General features: G+C 38.4%; 1 protein-coding gene and 1 long non-coding RNA gene across 7 annotated transcripts in view; one reads left to right on the top strand and one right to left on the bottom strand.

Annotated features, from left to right (window-relative positions):
- LOC5515718 (trafficking kinesin-binding protein 2) overlaps window positions 1-15,706 on the top strand; it is a 15,964-nt gene extending 258 nt beyond the window's left edge. Inside the window, exons 1-17 of one of the 6 annotated variants that reach the window (XM_032385486.2) lie at window positions 1,313-1,791; window positions 7,116-7,148; window positions 7,814-7,890; window positions 8,066-8,104; window positions 8,287-8,364; window positions 8,509-8,621; window positions 8,858-8,948; window positions 9,079-9,157; window positions 9,293-9,366; window positions 9,676-9,732; window positions 10,176-10,250; window positions 12,270-12,358; window positions 12,445-12,493; window positions 12,662-12,735; window positions 12,869-13,053; window positions 13,120-13,191; window positions 13,599-15,706. In XM_032385486.2, the coding sequence (XP_032241377.1) occupies window positions 1,659-1,791; window positions 7,116-7,148; window positions 7,814-7,890; window positions 8,066-8,104; window positions 8,287-8,364; window positions 8,509-8,621; window positions 8,858-8,948; window positions 9,079-9,157; window positions 9,293-9,366; window positions 9,676-9,732; window positions 10,176-10,250; window positions 12,270-12,358; window positions 12,445-12,493; window positions 12,662-12,735; window positions 12,869-13,053; window positions 13,120-13,191; window positions 13,599-15,127 (2,847 nt within the window). In that variant the 5' untranslated portion in view covers window positions 1,313-1,658 and the 3' untranslated portion in view covers window positions 15,128-15,706. Of the gene's footprint in view, window positions 1-1,312; window positions 1,792-3,230; window positions 3,552-7,115; window positions 7,149-7,813; window positions 7,891-8,065; window positions 8,105-8,286; window positions 8,365-8,508; window positions 8,622-8,857; window positions 8,949-9,078; window positions 9,158-9,292; window positions 9,367-9,675; window positions 9,733-10,175; window positions 10,251-12,269; window positions 12,359-12,444; window positions 12,494-12,661; window positions 12,736-12,868; window positions 13,054-13,119; window positions 13,192-13,598 lie in introns of those variants that run through there. The other 5 variants (XM_032385489.2, XM_032385485.2, XM_032385488.2 and 2 more) reach the window with 5 other exon arrangements.
- Window positions 9,756-10,638, bottom strand: LOC125560915. The gene is made up of 2 exons (XR_007306955.1): window positions 10,583-10,638; window positions 9,756-10,346 (listed from the first exon to the last, which is right to left on the bottom strand). It is a non-coding gene; the product is annotated as an uncharacterized LOC125560915 (long non-coding RNA).
- Window positions 15,707-16,279: the final 573 nt, after the last annotated feature.

The raw sequence follows: 16,279 nt of genomic DNA, 5'->3' as shown, positions 1-16,279 counted from the left end.
TATCTGTCTGATTTATAGATGTGTTTCCAAAGTTATAATTTGTATTTGGCGTGTCTAAGGTAGGTAACTCTTTTCCCATCTTGTGTACATCCAGTCACTGTTTATTTAATTAATGTTTATAAATCCAAATTAACGTTGTAAGACAAAAAGTATTCGCCAAAGAATTTTACCGGTCTCAAAAGGACTTGGCAAATATGGACCATTTGAAATAACACCTCGTGTTTAAAAAGATTAGTCATGTATTTGAAATGTGCTAAATCTTTTAGTCTCTATTATTATCCTTCCTATACCGACTTGTCATATTTCCTTTGGGATTATTTTGTTTTGTTTGAGTGGTTCTATGGTATATTTGCATACACAAAAGGTCTTTGAACTATGGAGGATAGAAGTTTTGACCTTACTTCTACCTACCCGCAGTTCTATCTCGGTTTGATAATATTTGTAATAGCTATTATGATTAATGCCAAAAGTCTGCTTATGATCACTAAATAAATTGTAATCTTGGATTATACTAAGAGCAATATACTTCATGACATTTAAAAAGAAGACGAGAACTTTTACCCCTGACAGCAATATTAGTCAGTATGTACTTAATAGAAATTCACTTTAATCGAAGGGATATGTCTGAAATATTACTCCAGTCAAAATCGCTTGCATAAGAGGCATATTTAATGCCTTTGCAATAGATACCAATTTTCTATACTCAATCTTTCAGATACTAACATGTGTTTGTGTGCACGAAATACTCGAGATATTTTACTTTTATTAATGTTTTTTTATACTCTCCTGCGCTCTTCAGACCGGCACACTCCACTGATTATTGGCAATCATTGTAAAGAAAATTATTTTCATATCTAACAATAACTATTTCGCGTGCTTACACACACGCTTCCTTCATAGAGAACACGTAAAACAGATCTTTGGGTCGAGGATAGCTCTTCTAACCGGAAAAAAAAATGTGTCCGGGCTCTTGTTAAAGTTGAAAGATACTTTTGTCGATTGTGGGACCAGCCTAGCTATGACCTTGTAAAATATTGATGGCTTTCTCTTCAGTGATTTCTAGTGGCCGTCGCCCTTTCTTGAGAAGATCAGATTCCTAACGAGGGCTTGGTTTTAGAAGCTAGGAAGGTGGACGTGCAAGTTAACATGTTTTCTTGCCTGTCGCTATGGCCTTTATGCTTCGCGACCCGTAAAATTCATTAACTTGGACCTTGATGCTGTTGTTTTATATTGTTGATCTGATAATTGGAACTCTAGCGGAACAACACGTACCAATAGAACTTTTTTTTCGTGAAAAAACATCTTGCTATCCTTCAACGATATACCCCCTAAAGCTTTTGTCTGAAATAATAGTTCTTTCTTGACCTTTCATTAAGATCTAATAATCGAAGTATGATATACTCTTTCCGTGGTTAAAGCTCTAACCTTGGTGTTTAGAGATTAGATCTGCTTTTGTTCAAGGAAATCCTGGAGTATTTTTGGTCATAGCAAAAGCTTCTGATTGGTTCCCTCTCAGCACATGGCGTCAGTTGTGCCTGGCTTTCCAATTACCAACACAAAATAGAAACGCTTCCAATACGCCACCAATACATATATTGGTGTGGGCAAGATGATACTGACAGACTTTAGTTAGAGCTGAGGTAAGAGGGCAGCTCACCATGCCGAGATCTCTCCGCCGATTGCAGAGCTTGGAAGAGGTAGAAGAAGAAAGAGAATATCTCTCTGCGTCCGAAGAAGAGCTCATTGTGGAATCACTTCCTGCGCGCATACAAAAAGCCCTCGGTCGAGCAGGTAAACCTATTTTTCTTTTTTTCTCGCACCAAAATGTAGACTCTAAGATGGAATCAGAATTTTTACCACTCCCCTCTTTTAACAGATTACTTGTATGAATATGCTCTGGTCTTCCATGAGGTCTAAAGAGAAGAAAAACACATTAAAACAATATCACACATGTCACCTACTCCACTTTTATTTCTTTATTGAATGTCTGGCATTCGATCTTTGCGCCAATACCTTCAAATCTCTGGCCCTATTGATGATTATTGTCCTCACTAGTAAGATATTCGTAGACGCTCTTCATTTTTCTATTGACATGTCGGCGTGAAAAAAATGCTAAATGAAAGACTCTCAATGTGAGTCGTTTGCCCCCATTTCTCTATTTCTACTTATTTTCAATCAGAAAGCTGAAACAATTGCAGTAATGCGGGGCGTACCCAGGGGATGGGGGGAAGGGGTGGAATTGATTTCTCGACATTCGTTTCCAACGTGAGACGTAACGACTAAGACGTAATAGCTTTATTGGAACAGAAAGAGGGGAGGGGGCCTGGCTACGCCCCTAAATGCAACAGGTAGTTATAGATAGGTGTCCTGTTCGCTGTTCCTTTACCCGATGCCTACTTACAGTCCCCTACTCGATGATAGGTCTTACAATAATCATGCGTAAACTCCACGTAAACCAAGGATGCAATCACCATAACCTCATTAAAGTCAATCAGTTGGTTATTTGTTTTTGCCTAAGTTTTAATAGTTAAAAGTTTTAAAAGCACTTATCAGACGTTCGTACTACCAATGGCCTAGAAGGGAGATGAGTCAAATATAAGGGCGCAAAAGGCGATGAATGCTATAAACAATAGTTAGGACGGGTCTATCAAGTCAAAAGTCGATAGGGTAACAAACAAATCGGAATACGCCGCATCAGCATGTATGCTTATGTTAGCATGTGCAATTGGATCTTAGATCTAGGTATTATGGAATTTTTTCTAGATGTTGAGTGAACAAACGAAGCAAGTATTTCCGAACTCCGTGAAATTTTCGGAGTCCTTCGGAACAGACTCGGATACGATTCGCGTATTGTTCGTTATCGTAATGTATGCAAATTAATAATGGACTGAACACACACACCGGCTCACTTGTTTGTCTCTCGAAAGGGGAGTGAAACGGATAAAATCCACGTTTCCGTCTATTTCCTTGTACGAATTGGAAGTCGAAAAGCACCCTTATGCTAGTAGGTAAACAATCTAGAGGAGTTTGACCAAATACAAGGGTTCAAAACTCGTTGAGAAGCAGAGATTGGCCTTTTCCCACGAGACCACATCACGAAGAAGAATTTGACTTATGCAACTTGGTTTGCATAACTGCGATTTAAGAAGAATTTGCCGGATATAAGCCTTCCGACATTGGGACAGTTTATCACCAATGCTATAAATTTAGGAGTACGGATTTATAAGTCAAACTGGCGCAAATCAAATCCGATAGCACCGAAGAATTTCTATTTCAAGATGGCGGCTCTGTTGATTCTAGGAAAGTCGAAGAATATTCACAGGAAAGCCTACTTATATCTCCTGAACCATTCCTGAGGGATGAAACTGTGTTTAAGGATAATTCAGGGACTATATCCATAACAGAAGATACTTTGTCGGAACATGACTATTTGGAGACAGAGAGTGGTGTCGAGAGTGCTTTGGGCGACGTAGACTGGATAGCCCAGTATGGATCGGATATAGGGCTAGATCTTACCACAGAACAAGTTCAAGAAACGCTCAAATATTTCAGTAAGTTAAACTATCTTTTATTCAAGGTCAAGCTAGGGTAATCGAACAAGCAAAAGATGTGCAACTCTTACTTTGTCTTTTGTTTACTTCCGGTGAACTCACATTTTCCTCAGTCCTTCAAGTTATACTCATACTTTTATTATACAACTCACTCATCATGATTCATTGAAAAAATATATTTTATTCTATCTTTTTTATAGAAATGACTATAAGATGCAAAATTCGTATTTCTTCGATCTAAATGGATATTTTTTTGTATTTGATGTTATTTGTATTTAAATTCATTCAATATTCGTGAAATTGAAAACAACTCCTTTACAGTTCATTGAATTTTTAATCCCATAGACTGTCATCTATTATATATGACATAACTTATAATTCTAATTGGCTTTTCATTTATGTAGATGATTTTCTTTATTATTCTGAACCAGTAGTAGCATCCAAATTCTGTAACAGTACTAGTGGTACTGTATTTATTACAATATGCATTCCTTCAGACAAAATTGACCTATCACAGAGTATTACCAGTAGAATCCCACTAGCCTGAACACTCAAGGGAGACAGAAATAGTTTTAGTAAAGCCTAGTGCATACAGTGAGGAAGATTTCACACATGCACCTTGTTCACTGCCTCACTAAGCCAGAAACTCATGGTCCAAGCAGGAGAGAATCCTAACTCAGTTTCTGGCTAGACATTATTTCGTTTGATCAATGTCTACACACTATGAGTTTTTGGCCTTGCAAGGCAGTGAGCAAAGTGCATGTGTGAAATTTTCCTCACTGTGTGCACCGGGCTTAAGTAGGTAGTTTGAGTTATCCAAGTTGACGTGGAGAAATTTCTATGCACGTCACATTTTACTTCACAACCAGAGATGGATCAAATGGTATGACTAGAAAAACTAGAGACGAGCTGTAGAATAACAGAAGGTGGTCTGCTTGAGTGTGGTATAATAAATCAACAAGATTAAAATGTTATGTTTTACAGCTCTGTGTAAAGTGAGTAGTTTGCCTGACTTTTCAAGTGTTAGCCTTTCGGCGGAGAAAAAAGAGCTAATGCTCAAAATGTTAGCTAAACTACTCACAGAGACATACCATTTCTGGGTGAATACTCACCCAACCCATAGATCTAATATTGCTTGCTAAGGTGTGTTATTTATCATATTTTTCTTTGGATTTGATCAAGCTACTTATAAATAGCCTGCTTGGCCTGCTTGAAGGATACTATTATGCTGTAAAAGGCGCTTTTAGCACAAAGAGAATAACTAACATAATATACATTTACACTGGCCATAGATTGAGTCTAAATGAGATATGCGACAACTGTATCTTCTCCTGTTTCGACCTACATCATAATTTTGTATATTTTGCTTAACATGCTACACTACCGAAGCTCAATGAAAAACATCGTAAAAGGTATATAGGGATCCAAACATGGAAACAAAAGCAAGTACTGTCATAACCCATGATACTAGTATTTGATAGATGGTAAAGTAATCTTCCGAATAGCAACTAATTTTAAACAAAACCTTTAAAACACTCAATATTTTTTTTAAAAAGAAATAAACTTTTCATCCTGCTCTTGGGAGATCATATCATATACAGTATGTTTAGTTGATTTAGTTTATTTATTTATCTTTTTACTTTTGTTGATCTTCTTGAATTAGCAATTTGTCAAGTCATATGAAATTGGAAGCTCCTCTTTAAGGATACCGTAGACCCAAGCGGTAATTACCCCGATCGCTTGTGCTCGCGTCGGATTAAAGCAAATGCCAACAAACTATATATAAATTTAAAGCTTAACAATTGTACTTTCCTCCTAAAATAATCATTTTATACGCGCTTAATTTTGAGTGCTTTTGCCTGGTCCGAAGTGCGAAATCGACCACTTTTAAACATGCGAATTATTTAGACACACCAAAAGCGCGTAACCTCCCGGGATCTGCTTTATATCTTTCTTCATGTACTAAAATGACAAACCGTGTCTACATTTGCCGTCACACAGCCTCGTTGATTAATAATCAAGGGTCAAACTTAGGCGTGGAATAATTTTGCTTCTTTGGCTACAACGCGCTATACCCGTAGCAAAATAAGCTATTGATTATCCGCGGCACGGTGTGACAGAACAATATCTATACTAGACGCTTGCCAAGTTGCGCAGGAATCGGGCGGTTAGAAGTGTACCTTTAATTCAGATATTTAGAGTAAGATGGGGTGAAATTTGATTGCGAGATATCAGGGATTGAAGTTGTGTAAACATTAGACGCAGCGTGACACTAATGACAGACGAAGAGCAAATAGAGCCGCGTATGGCAACCAATCACATTGCACGCTCTACACGCAGCGGGGAAACTCTTAGGCGCTCAAATGTCAAAGCGCTAGTCGTGCAAGTGAAGGAAGATGCCTAGACCGAAGCGAGCTTGCACCGAAGAAAAGAAGAGCGCTGAAAACTTAAAAAGACTGTGAACGGAGACAACTCTATGTTTTGGGCTTTCTTCCTCGCTCAGCCTTCTTCGAAGGAAGCCAAGGATTCTTACTTAATCTTGGCGTAGTTTACAACTGCAAAATTTAGAGTAAAGGCTTATAAAGTTGAGATAAATACGGATAAATCTCGGATAAAATGTCGATAATGATACTGACACGCTTGTATGCTAATTAGAGGGAAAAGCCATAAAACTTAGTTCCCCGGATGTTGATCGCAGGACTTAGCTCAGTAAACAGGATTATGGGATTATTGACACCTTCGAGAATAACGCTTCACTCGTTCAAATTCGGTTTTTCTTGAATATCTGGCGGAGTATTTAAGATTTTGGTGGTATTTTTTTGCTAACATTTAGAGTGTGCCTATTGTCATCGTATGGCATAATAAAAAAATTCGCCTGAAATGAAGCCATTTGGGTCTACGGTATCGTTAAGAAACCTCTTACATAATATTGCTTAGAGTGTATTTTTGTGATAGTATCAAAAAAATTTGTTTCTTGTTTTGAGCTCTGTTTTTTTTAAAGGACTGTTTACACACTCTTATGAATATTGCCTAGAAATTCTTTAGTGCCTGGCAAACTAAGAATATATTCATTCTTTATAATATCAACAATATCTACAATTTTTGGGTACCTACACGCACACGCAAAGCAGTGCAGATTAAAGATAGTGTTATGTAATCATTAAAAACTTTTGGTGCTGATTGCAAATAATGTAGCTTTAATCTTATGCTGTGTAAACAATTTTGTTTTTGCATGAGAGTCATGACCTTGTCTTTATTGTACAATGCAAACAATGGCCTTATATTCCTTAGGTGGATAACATTGTGACAGTGATCTTTTTAGATATAGGCAGTCACTTTATGCAGTATGCATAATTGATATGAAGGCTATTACAAGCCATATTCTGATTGGTTTTAACCATTCAGACATTAGTGCTTGACAGAAAGTCTTCGTCTCATATAGAGGCAGATGTTTATGCTTTATTAACATAATATTTTTGGTTCTGCTGTCTAATTGCAAAAAAAAACTCTTTTTTGTTCTTGATATTTGTGTTTCTAAACAATCTCTCATTATTATGCTTGAAGGTAGCTGGCTAAATCTTGAGCCAAATATATTTGGTAGGTAAAATTGTCTTATTTTGACTAAAGTGTAAAGCCTAAGGTTGCATAATGTTTGTCTTTTTAAAATATTGTAATAAGCAAAAGCAAAAGGTTAAAACTGTCTGTCCTTGTTTGTTTTTTATGCTTTTAGCTTAAGCACAAACATTGACTTTGATAAATAAATAAATCAAGATAATATGGAAATTATAAAGAAGAAAATAGATCGTTTTATTTCTCATCTTCTATAAAAAGAGGTTTTAATTGCATTCTTAATACTACAAAACAGCAAAAGTACCATAATATGAGCTAACATTTATACTTCACTATTGCTCTTTAATAGTAATAATAGAAAAATGCTCAAGTAACAGTAATAGACATTATCAAGCATTGTGTCATTTCTAATGAAATTCTAAGCCATGCCCAAAATATGAAATATCAGCGATTTTTTGTTGTTTGATGTTGTATGGATTCTTGTTTTCAGTTGTATTTTACAGCTCTTTACTAATATCATGCCTCTCTTTCTCATTTAGTCTCTAAGAGATGTTTTATAAATATTTGATAAAAAAGTGAATAACTTTTATTTGGGGGCAATTCCAGAATATATCTTGTGAGTCTCAAATGACCCTCTCTCTATGATAATTTTGTCAGTATTCTGAAGTATTCTCTTTTCATGTTGTCCTTAGCACTGACGTCAAATCGTACCAACCAGATGACCAAGACACACAATGATTTGGATGCAATTCTTCAACTCCTCCAGGAGGTATGAGCATTTCATATTTTTATTTACTTGGACTTTTATTTATCCAAGAAGATTACTTTTTTCCTTACCTCTAATTTTAATGCGATAGAGGGAGAAGAATAAAGATTGATTGGTGGGTATGCTATTCATTTTGAATACTTTAAATTGTAAATTGTTTGTTTTCCTCTTTGAGCAGAAAGAGAAAGATCTGGAGTTGGCTGCTAGTATTGGGCAGGTAAATGTAAATGACATCACATACAACATAACAGATTAAATTAACAAATGTTATTCACCAAAGTCTGACTGTCAACTCTGGCAATTTTTTTGTTTTACTGTTAGACTTCTTTCTTATATTTTTATTTATTTATTTATTTTTTGCATGTTTAATTGATATCACTGTGTTTTGTCTTGATTTAGTCGCTTTTGGAGAGGAACAAAAACCTAATGCAGAAGACAGAGGCCATGGAACAATACTTAGAAAAATCATTTGACCAGGTAAAGTGTACTCTTATTGTTGCAATTTACATCCCATGATTTTTCCTCAGTACCACTTTCTTTATTTCATAATTCACATATTTCTCAAGACACAAGATAAAGTATGTGCACAGTAGTTTCACTTTGCTGTTATTATATCTTCAGGAGGATCAACTTCGTCATGAGATTGTGATGAAAAATGAGCTGTTGCAGAAGTTTTTGAAAGACCAGGAAGATCTCTACTATGATGGCAGTCATACAGATGATGAGCAGAGAAGGTACAGAAACAGGCGTGTAGCTATGGGTGGATGTGTATCTTTTAGAATAAACTAAATATATAACAAAATAAACCCAGATTTAGAAACACCCCTGAAAATCAGAGACTTTTCATATATTACATCTATGGCTGAACACTACCCAATTCTTGGTGATTTCTAGCTATGCACTTGATGGACTTTTTTATTGTACTGTATAAAAATCCAGCTACTATTAACACTTGCATGCTTCTTTACAGCTCTGATGGTTCTTGCAAAGACGACTCCATCACAAATCTTCGCGAAAAGTGCAAGCTCCTTGAGCAACATAATTCTCATCTCATTCTTGAGGTATGTCGATCATCTCATTCTTGGTGTGCGCTTAGATGGTCCAAATTAGTTATCATCTCATTCTTGAAGTATGTAGATGAATCTCACAAATTGCTGTGTGTCTTTGGTCATTGTTTCTTTCTTTTATTAGGCTCTAAAGATCAAAGAAGATACAGCCTCTGAAGAGCAAAAGGAAAGACAACTTGTTGCAGATTGTGTCCGACAAATGAGTGAGTACGAACATTTGGAAACAGGATGCGTAAATTATATAAAAGATACATAGAATGTTTCTTTTGAGTAGAATGGATATTTTGTTTTAGACATGCTTTTTTGTGTCTTCCTCTGATTTTCTGTACCCATGATAGTGGAGGCCAAGGATCACATCACTTCCCTCACTGATGAGATTTCCAAGAAAGCTGAGGACAATGTTCGTCAGCAGGTGGGATGTACCTCTAATAGTAATACAATAACAAACAATATTAATACTGACATGGCAGCACCACATGCAGACACCTTTCCTGATACAAATATTATGTCTGGTCATAGATCCTAGTAAAAAAAATTATTAAAATTTAATGTGATTTATATATTGAATGCTACTTTTATATCCCTAGTTAAATTCATCTTGGCCTGCATACCCATTTGTTAAAACATCTTGCTCTGCAGAATTCTTCTGAATTTTATTTGTTTCACTGATGTCTTAGCCTATTATTAAGTTTTCGTTATTTTTATTTTATTTTTGCTACAGGAAGAGATTTCTCAGCTGATTAACACTGTGGTAGATCTGCAGAACCGCCATAAACAAGTACGCATTTCTTTCTTTTTTTGTTTCTATGACCCTCGATTTTAAGACACATGCACACCAGCAGATGCATGATTTATTTGGGCACAGTGTGTGATTTGAATTTAAAGGCATTCACCTTAAAAGGTGATTAAAGAAGCCAACATATTGGACATATTGGACATATTGGCTGACAGCAAAATGGTCAAATGGCATCCCAGTGTTTTTTGTTAACTATATGTGTGCAAGTGAAACCCTTCTTTGAGTGATGGAGTAATTTCAAAGGAGAACCTCTTATTACCCAGTGCCCTTTTCCTTAAAAATCCTGTTTTACCCCTAATTTAGTTTTGCTGCAGATACGTTTTTACCTGCTTGCCATTCATATTGCTTGTATTCATATAGCTTGTATTTTTGTTTACTTGGAATTGTACTGCAATATCAGTTGATTGACTAATGTTATGATTTAGTTGCACCTGGATAATGAGGAGTTACAAGCTCTGCTAAACCTCTCCCAAGCCAGTCAAGATGATCTTCAAGCCAAGGTTTGAACAAACCTAAAGCCTGTGTAGCTAGTAGATGCACCTTTTTCACCAGGGAAGCACATAAAACTAACCACACAAAACCATCAGCTACACAGCCTAGGAAAACAATAAAATATTACATAGCTTATTGGCAACGCAGAGTGTGCAGGAAGCTGTACAGGAACTTATTGACCTCAGAATTTGTCCATTGTTTTTATGGTCCCAGAGTTAATAGGTAATTTGGCTTTCCCCGCGTAATCCACAAATTTCTGCGTAATCCCGCGTAATTTGGCTAAATTTTGTAAGACAAAACATTCAAGTGCACAGCTGATGTGTTCTTTTAGGGTTCTTACCTCTATTTCTCGTAAAAAAAGACAGATATTCTTCGTAAGAGTGCGATATTTCGAACTGAATTTCGAAAACTAATAGAATGACTAGGCGTTCTTTGCTAAACCGCGAAGGCCTAGGACTAAAAATGAAATACCTTTTTTAATTGGCTGGTGGCTAGGACCATAATGTAAGATAACGAATCCCCCGTATTAGGGTATGTTCCAATGATGACGTCCGTGAAAGCTATTTTAGAACAAGCACTCTGATACGCCTCTGATTGGTTAGCGCTCACGTTTCCTAGCAACATGAGTCAAACGCGCCATCACATCTTGAGCGATGTGAACCGGCAAAGGATGTTATGGAAATCTTTTTGACCGAAAACCATCCTTTTTTACAAACGCTGTGAAAATGATCTTCCATAGGGTACGCTGGATCTAATCAACCGTTTCTCGGTTATTGAAATGCATAGAGTGCGTGGTTTTAGGCTCGTGGATCAACTTCACCAGTAAAAGTTTTCACGGCTGATTCGCAAATTATAAAACAACAGTCAATCATAAATCTGTGTTTACAACACACAATTCTCTTCCCATTACCTTTTAATGAAAAAGATACATCCAGAACTTAATATCATTATATTCACACCGATATTGTGGTTATTAAGACAGGTATTTCACAAATAAAAAATTTCAAGTCTCCATAATGAAGTAAAGCTTATTCCGGTGACAAGGGTTTCTTGGGTGACATGATTTCTGAACATTTGCGTGAAGAATTGAAGTTCATTCATCTAAAAATATTGTAAATCAAAGAAAAATAAAGGCCTTCTTGTATTTAATTACATAACATATGCCTAGGTTTTCCATCTCCCCGTATTGAAGAGAAAAAGAATTTTTAGGAGTCAGCCTGATGCATCTTGAATGAACTCCAAATTCGCCGTCTCCCCGACGTCTTCCCGTTCAATTATTTATATAACATTTAGATAACTTTGTTGTGAAAATGTACTAGCTCGCGAGGTGTCCAAACCAAATATGGTGCGGTGAACCATATATGGATGCTATGATTGACAAGATCGCGCAATCTGAAAATAACTTTCATAGACGGCATCATGGGCCACGGTGATTCGTTCTCTTATATCATGGTCTTTTGCTGGGATTCAATGAAAACTTGCCTAAGATATTTTCGCGCAAAAAATTAACCTTTTCAAGCGTTAAGATATTTCGTGCTTTCCTTCGGTACAATATGTAGTTTATGCGTAACAGTTGATATTCCGTGTAATTTAGCGCTTAATTCAGTAAAGAATCCCGCAAAATTTAGATTTTTAAAGAAAAATGTATTGCAAAATCCCGCGTAATTTAGCGCGTAATGATAGATTTTCCGCGTAATTTAGCAAAGAATCCCGCGTAATTTTGAGTTTTTTCCCCGCGTAATTCCAGAAGCCCTGAATTAGGAAATAAAATTATGGAAAAATATGAGGCTCATTAAGTTTCCATACTACCCAAGCAATTTATACAGCATCTTGAGAAAACTTGTCATAGCAATCAATGTTATGTTGTAACCGTATGGGGATGTCTGACTACGCCAATCAATCAAAGAGAGCTTATTTAGCACCATAACTGTATATATAACCATAACTATAAATATGATGATGATACAACTTTGAATCATCAAAACGTCTCGCGTGATCTGATAATCTGTTTTTTTTTTTTTTTACAGGTTGCTGATTTACAGCAAAAGTACGAGGAATGCTTTGAGATTCTCATGGAAAATCAACAAGAGATGAAAACCATTAATAAGAAAATAGAGTGAGTGGGTCCAACATGATTGTCTTGATGTCGGTATAGAAAAGACTGGAGCAGTAAATATTGATGTGTTTGTGTCGTTCTTTCAGAACTCAACCTCCAACCCCAGCAGAAGAAGGTGCTATGGGCGGGCATCATGTAAGTAGCCAAACAGCAATGGTACTCTACCCATAGCCAATGACTTGCTTAACAAACCCTCTTCATAGTGAGTCAACAGCTCTTGAATCGGCTACAGAAAATAGTGATGCTCAAATACTTATATATATAATCATAACCAGTAATGTACTAACTGAAAGTGGTCTCTAGGATTCTAAAGGCTCCATTGCACTCGAAATCGAAGAAAGTGTAAAGCGTGACTTGGCCCATATCCACGAGAAGAGGTCAGTTTGAGCTATCTACACCATAATGAAACATAATGAAATAAACTCCCGCACTGGAGACACTAAAGTTCCCCCGCAAAATTTGATGTCTGATTTGCCTCACAACTTTCCTCTGCCTGTATTGTCTTTCAAGGATGAACCTCGCACGTGTGCTGCAAACCGTCCGCAACATCAACACACCGAGAAATAGAAAGCCAAAGAAAGCCCCGTCCGTACAGCCACGGCTAGTTCAGAAGGGGGATGGTTTCACCCCGCCCCCAAGCCTCCCTACTGCTGCTTCAGATCAATCGCTGAGCTCATCCGATGAGGCAGCCTTGGGTAAGTTGGATCATTTTGTGGGAATCTAAAGATAACGAGATTTACTCAAATGTTCTCTTTTTTTAGATTCACGGCACTCGTATGCCAGGCGTTCATTTAGAAAACCAGAAAAACTACAGATCGTGAAGCCCATGAAAGGTAAGTTGAATCAGTTGTTGGTTTTATATAGTGTCCCCCTCGTTTCTCCAAGTGTTCCCGAGAGAAGTTTTTTTTTTCTGATTAACTAGCGAACCAGTCTGCTACAATTTCTGAAGGAATTTTCCTTTTTGATTCCTTACATAGTAAAACCCAGATATAATATTTTAAATTGCCTGTTAGGATAGCCTGTTAGGAAGTTTCCCAGCCCCCTACAAATAAAGCCACTAAATCCTTATTTGTTAAAAAAATAGAGCATATTATTATTTTCGATATAGCGTTATTTTCTGTATAACGATATCGATTTCGCTTTGGCCTTCCTCCCAATAAGGCCATTTAAAAGAGACCCTGTTGAAGCAAGCTTTAAAAAAACTAGTTTTTTTATACGGTGTGTGCCTATCTTCTCTCAGGTTCCGTGACGTTACATCAGTGGAAGAAGCTGGCATCACCCACCATGAGTCTCGAGGAGACCAGGCCTGGCGTACACGTGAAGGGTGCCATCCAAGGAGCTCTTCAGGGCGAGAAGCAGTCTGGTGAACACACTTACGACGACACAGACGACGAAGATGCTCCGATCACGTTACGCGCCGACCGCATGGAGACATCCACTCCGAACGCAACAAGATCAACCGAGACGCCGTCACCAGAGACATCTGGAAGCCCACGACTCGAGCCGCCTCGCACGCTCGCACTCTCCTCCATTGTCAGCGAGAAGGGATTCAGTGCTAAGGAGTCCACTACAGCGAGTATCCTAGCACAGTTACTCAGCTCGCCGTCTTCTTCCGCCCCAGAGAAATCCTCCGTCGGCCAAGTCCTTGCTAGCGTCCTCCAGAAGGCAAGCGAGGAGGCTTCCACCAAGGAGCCTAAGCGCGCCGAGTCTTTACGAAGCCTGGCCAATTACTTTAGCGAGAAAGAGCGCATGGTCATGCCAACTGAACGCACCATCCCTGAAGACGATAGCCCTCCTGTCAGTCCCCCTGTCCTGCCTCTACCCTCCACCGGAATTACCGGCAGCATCTTTAGTAGAATCTTAGGCTCGAGTAGCATAAGTATGAGCCTGCCGCCCGCAAGACCAGTTACCACAACTGCCAGTTCTACTCCCAATGTGCTTACCACTTCGTCGCCATTGCTGCCCCGGGCGGGGTTCGGCCGCACTGCCAGTGGTACTAACTTGAAGGGTCTTGCAGAGAGTTTGTCTTTCCCTGATGAAGAAAAGCGCCGCAGCCTTGATGTATCAGGCCTTCATTTTCCTTCGGGTACGTCTGGGCTTTATACAGAAGGGCCTACAGCGAGAGTGCCTGCGTTGCGGCGGAGAGCAAGTAGTGGAGATCTTGAAAAGATGGGCTCCAGTAGCGGCGACCAGCTGTCGAGCCCAGGAGCTTTCGGCGGACGACTTTCCCGTGGCTCCAGCAGCGGAAACCTTCAGGATCTGTCCAGCTCCTCTCCAGACAGCAGTCCAAATGCTGATGTCGGATTTTTCGGTCGGCTTAAGCGAAGGCCTAGTCTTGGAAGTCTAACAGATATAATCCAGAAATCAAGCATCAGTGCTATGCCGATATCCGGTCCGCCCCGAGTGCAGCGGGCATCAAGTATAGATTCCGCCGCAGTGTTCCAACCGAGCCAGCGATCGCAGTCACCTACAAGGCTGGAGCCTGGTTTCGGGTCTTCCGATTCCGCTCAGATCCCAGCTCCGTCGACTTCTTCGGGTTTCTTCTCCGGTTCCCGACTAAGCTCTCTTGCCGGAGTGCGCGGGATGTGGTCTCGAGGGGAAGCGAGCTCGTTACCCGGTGCAGCTCCTGCCCATGCACCGTTTGGAGCCACACGATCAGAAGATAGACTAGAGAAGATTAATAAAGCATTTGCACTTGAGGACTTCGGGGGTATGGGATTAATGTCGTTCTTTGGGGGCAAAACGCAGAATTCTAGTCCACCTAAATGATCCTTTCCTAAGGATAACTGAGGTTTTATTTGTAAAATTGATATAAATATTCACATCAGTTTTTAAAATGTAAACTGTGTAGATAGTGATTGTTTCGCTTGCCAAGATAGTCACGAATTCGCCTCTCTGTCACACAAGTTTCCATTGTGGCAACTGCCGCAATGGTGTTCGGTAGTGGAGTACTTCTAATTATTATTAAAATTTTTAAGTCCCTTTTGTAAAGAATTTGTAGGCGGTAATCGTCGCAATGGTCAGGTTTATACTAGGAAATTAATATGTATTTTTTTCTATGTTCATATTATTTATTGTAATGATGGTTGCCAAAAATAAAGGATAAGAAGTTATAAATAAAAAAGGTTTTACCGTGGATATCAATGTAGATAGGCTATAAAATAAACGGGATTCCATTATTCGGTAATATCGAGTAAAGATTATTTTCATAAAATTACTTTATTATGGTGTTATATGTTGACCTGTTTATGTGGGATAGTTTGAGAGATTATACCATCCTGCATTATTTATTTTTTTGTTAAAAGATTTAAAACGGCGATAAAGATAAATAAAGGTGATATGCGTGTAGAAGTTGTTCTGCTGTCTTGAATTCTTATTGGGTGTGTCTGGAGTTGCTTGGCTTTCTGTATGAATTTCAGGGGAGTGTCTAGGGAAAAACGCAGGGTGTGGTCTAGAGTACAGTCACTGACCACGTATAATTAAGTTCAAATCGGCATTTGTCAGTGTTTATTGTAGGCTTTTAATTGTCTACAGTTGAACTATCAATGCCTTGTTAAAATAATATGCAAAAGTTTATGGAAAACTTTGTTTATTGACAGTTTGTGGTCATTTCCTTTAAATTTATGTTTCCCACATGTACCAAAGTACCCTCCTACGCGCCGCTCTTATGTACCCCGCTTCCCTAGGCCCCACGCTTGTTGGGCCCAGGGAAGCGCGCTCCCTACGAGCGGCGCGTGGGAGGCCATACCAAGAGTTCATAAGTCAATGTTAGAATTTGACTCAAATTCATTTGTGTCCGGGACGAAAGCTCTTACCATAACACTACGCCTTTAAGCTATGGTAATAGGTCACTAGATCTAAAAATTATTTCCAAGTACACACATATGTTCTACCAACGAAGGGGTCGACCGGAGTCGAACT

The sequence above is a fragment of the Nematostella vectensis genome, chromosome 2 (assembly GCF_932526225.1).
Source record: "Nematostella vectensis chromosome 2, jaNemVect1.1, whole genome shotgun sequence".
Classification (NCBI taxonomy): domain Eukaryota; kingdom Metazoa; phylum Cnidaria; class Anthozoa; order Actiniaria; family Edwardsiidae; genus Nematostella; species Nematostella vectensis.
The sequence above is the reverse complement of the archived record's forward strand: the minus strand, read 5'-3'. Positions and strand labels throughout refer to the sequence as shown.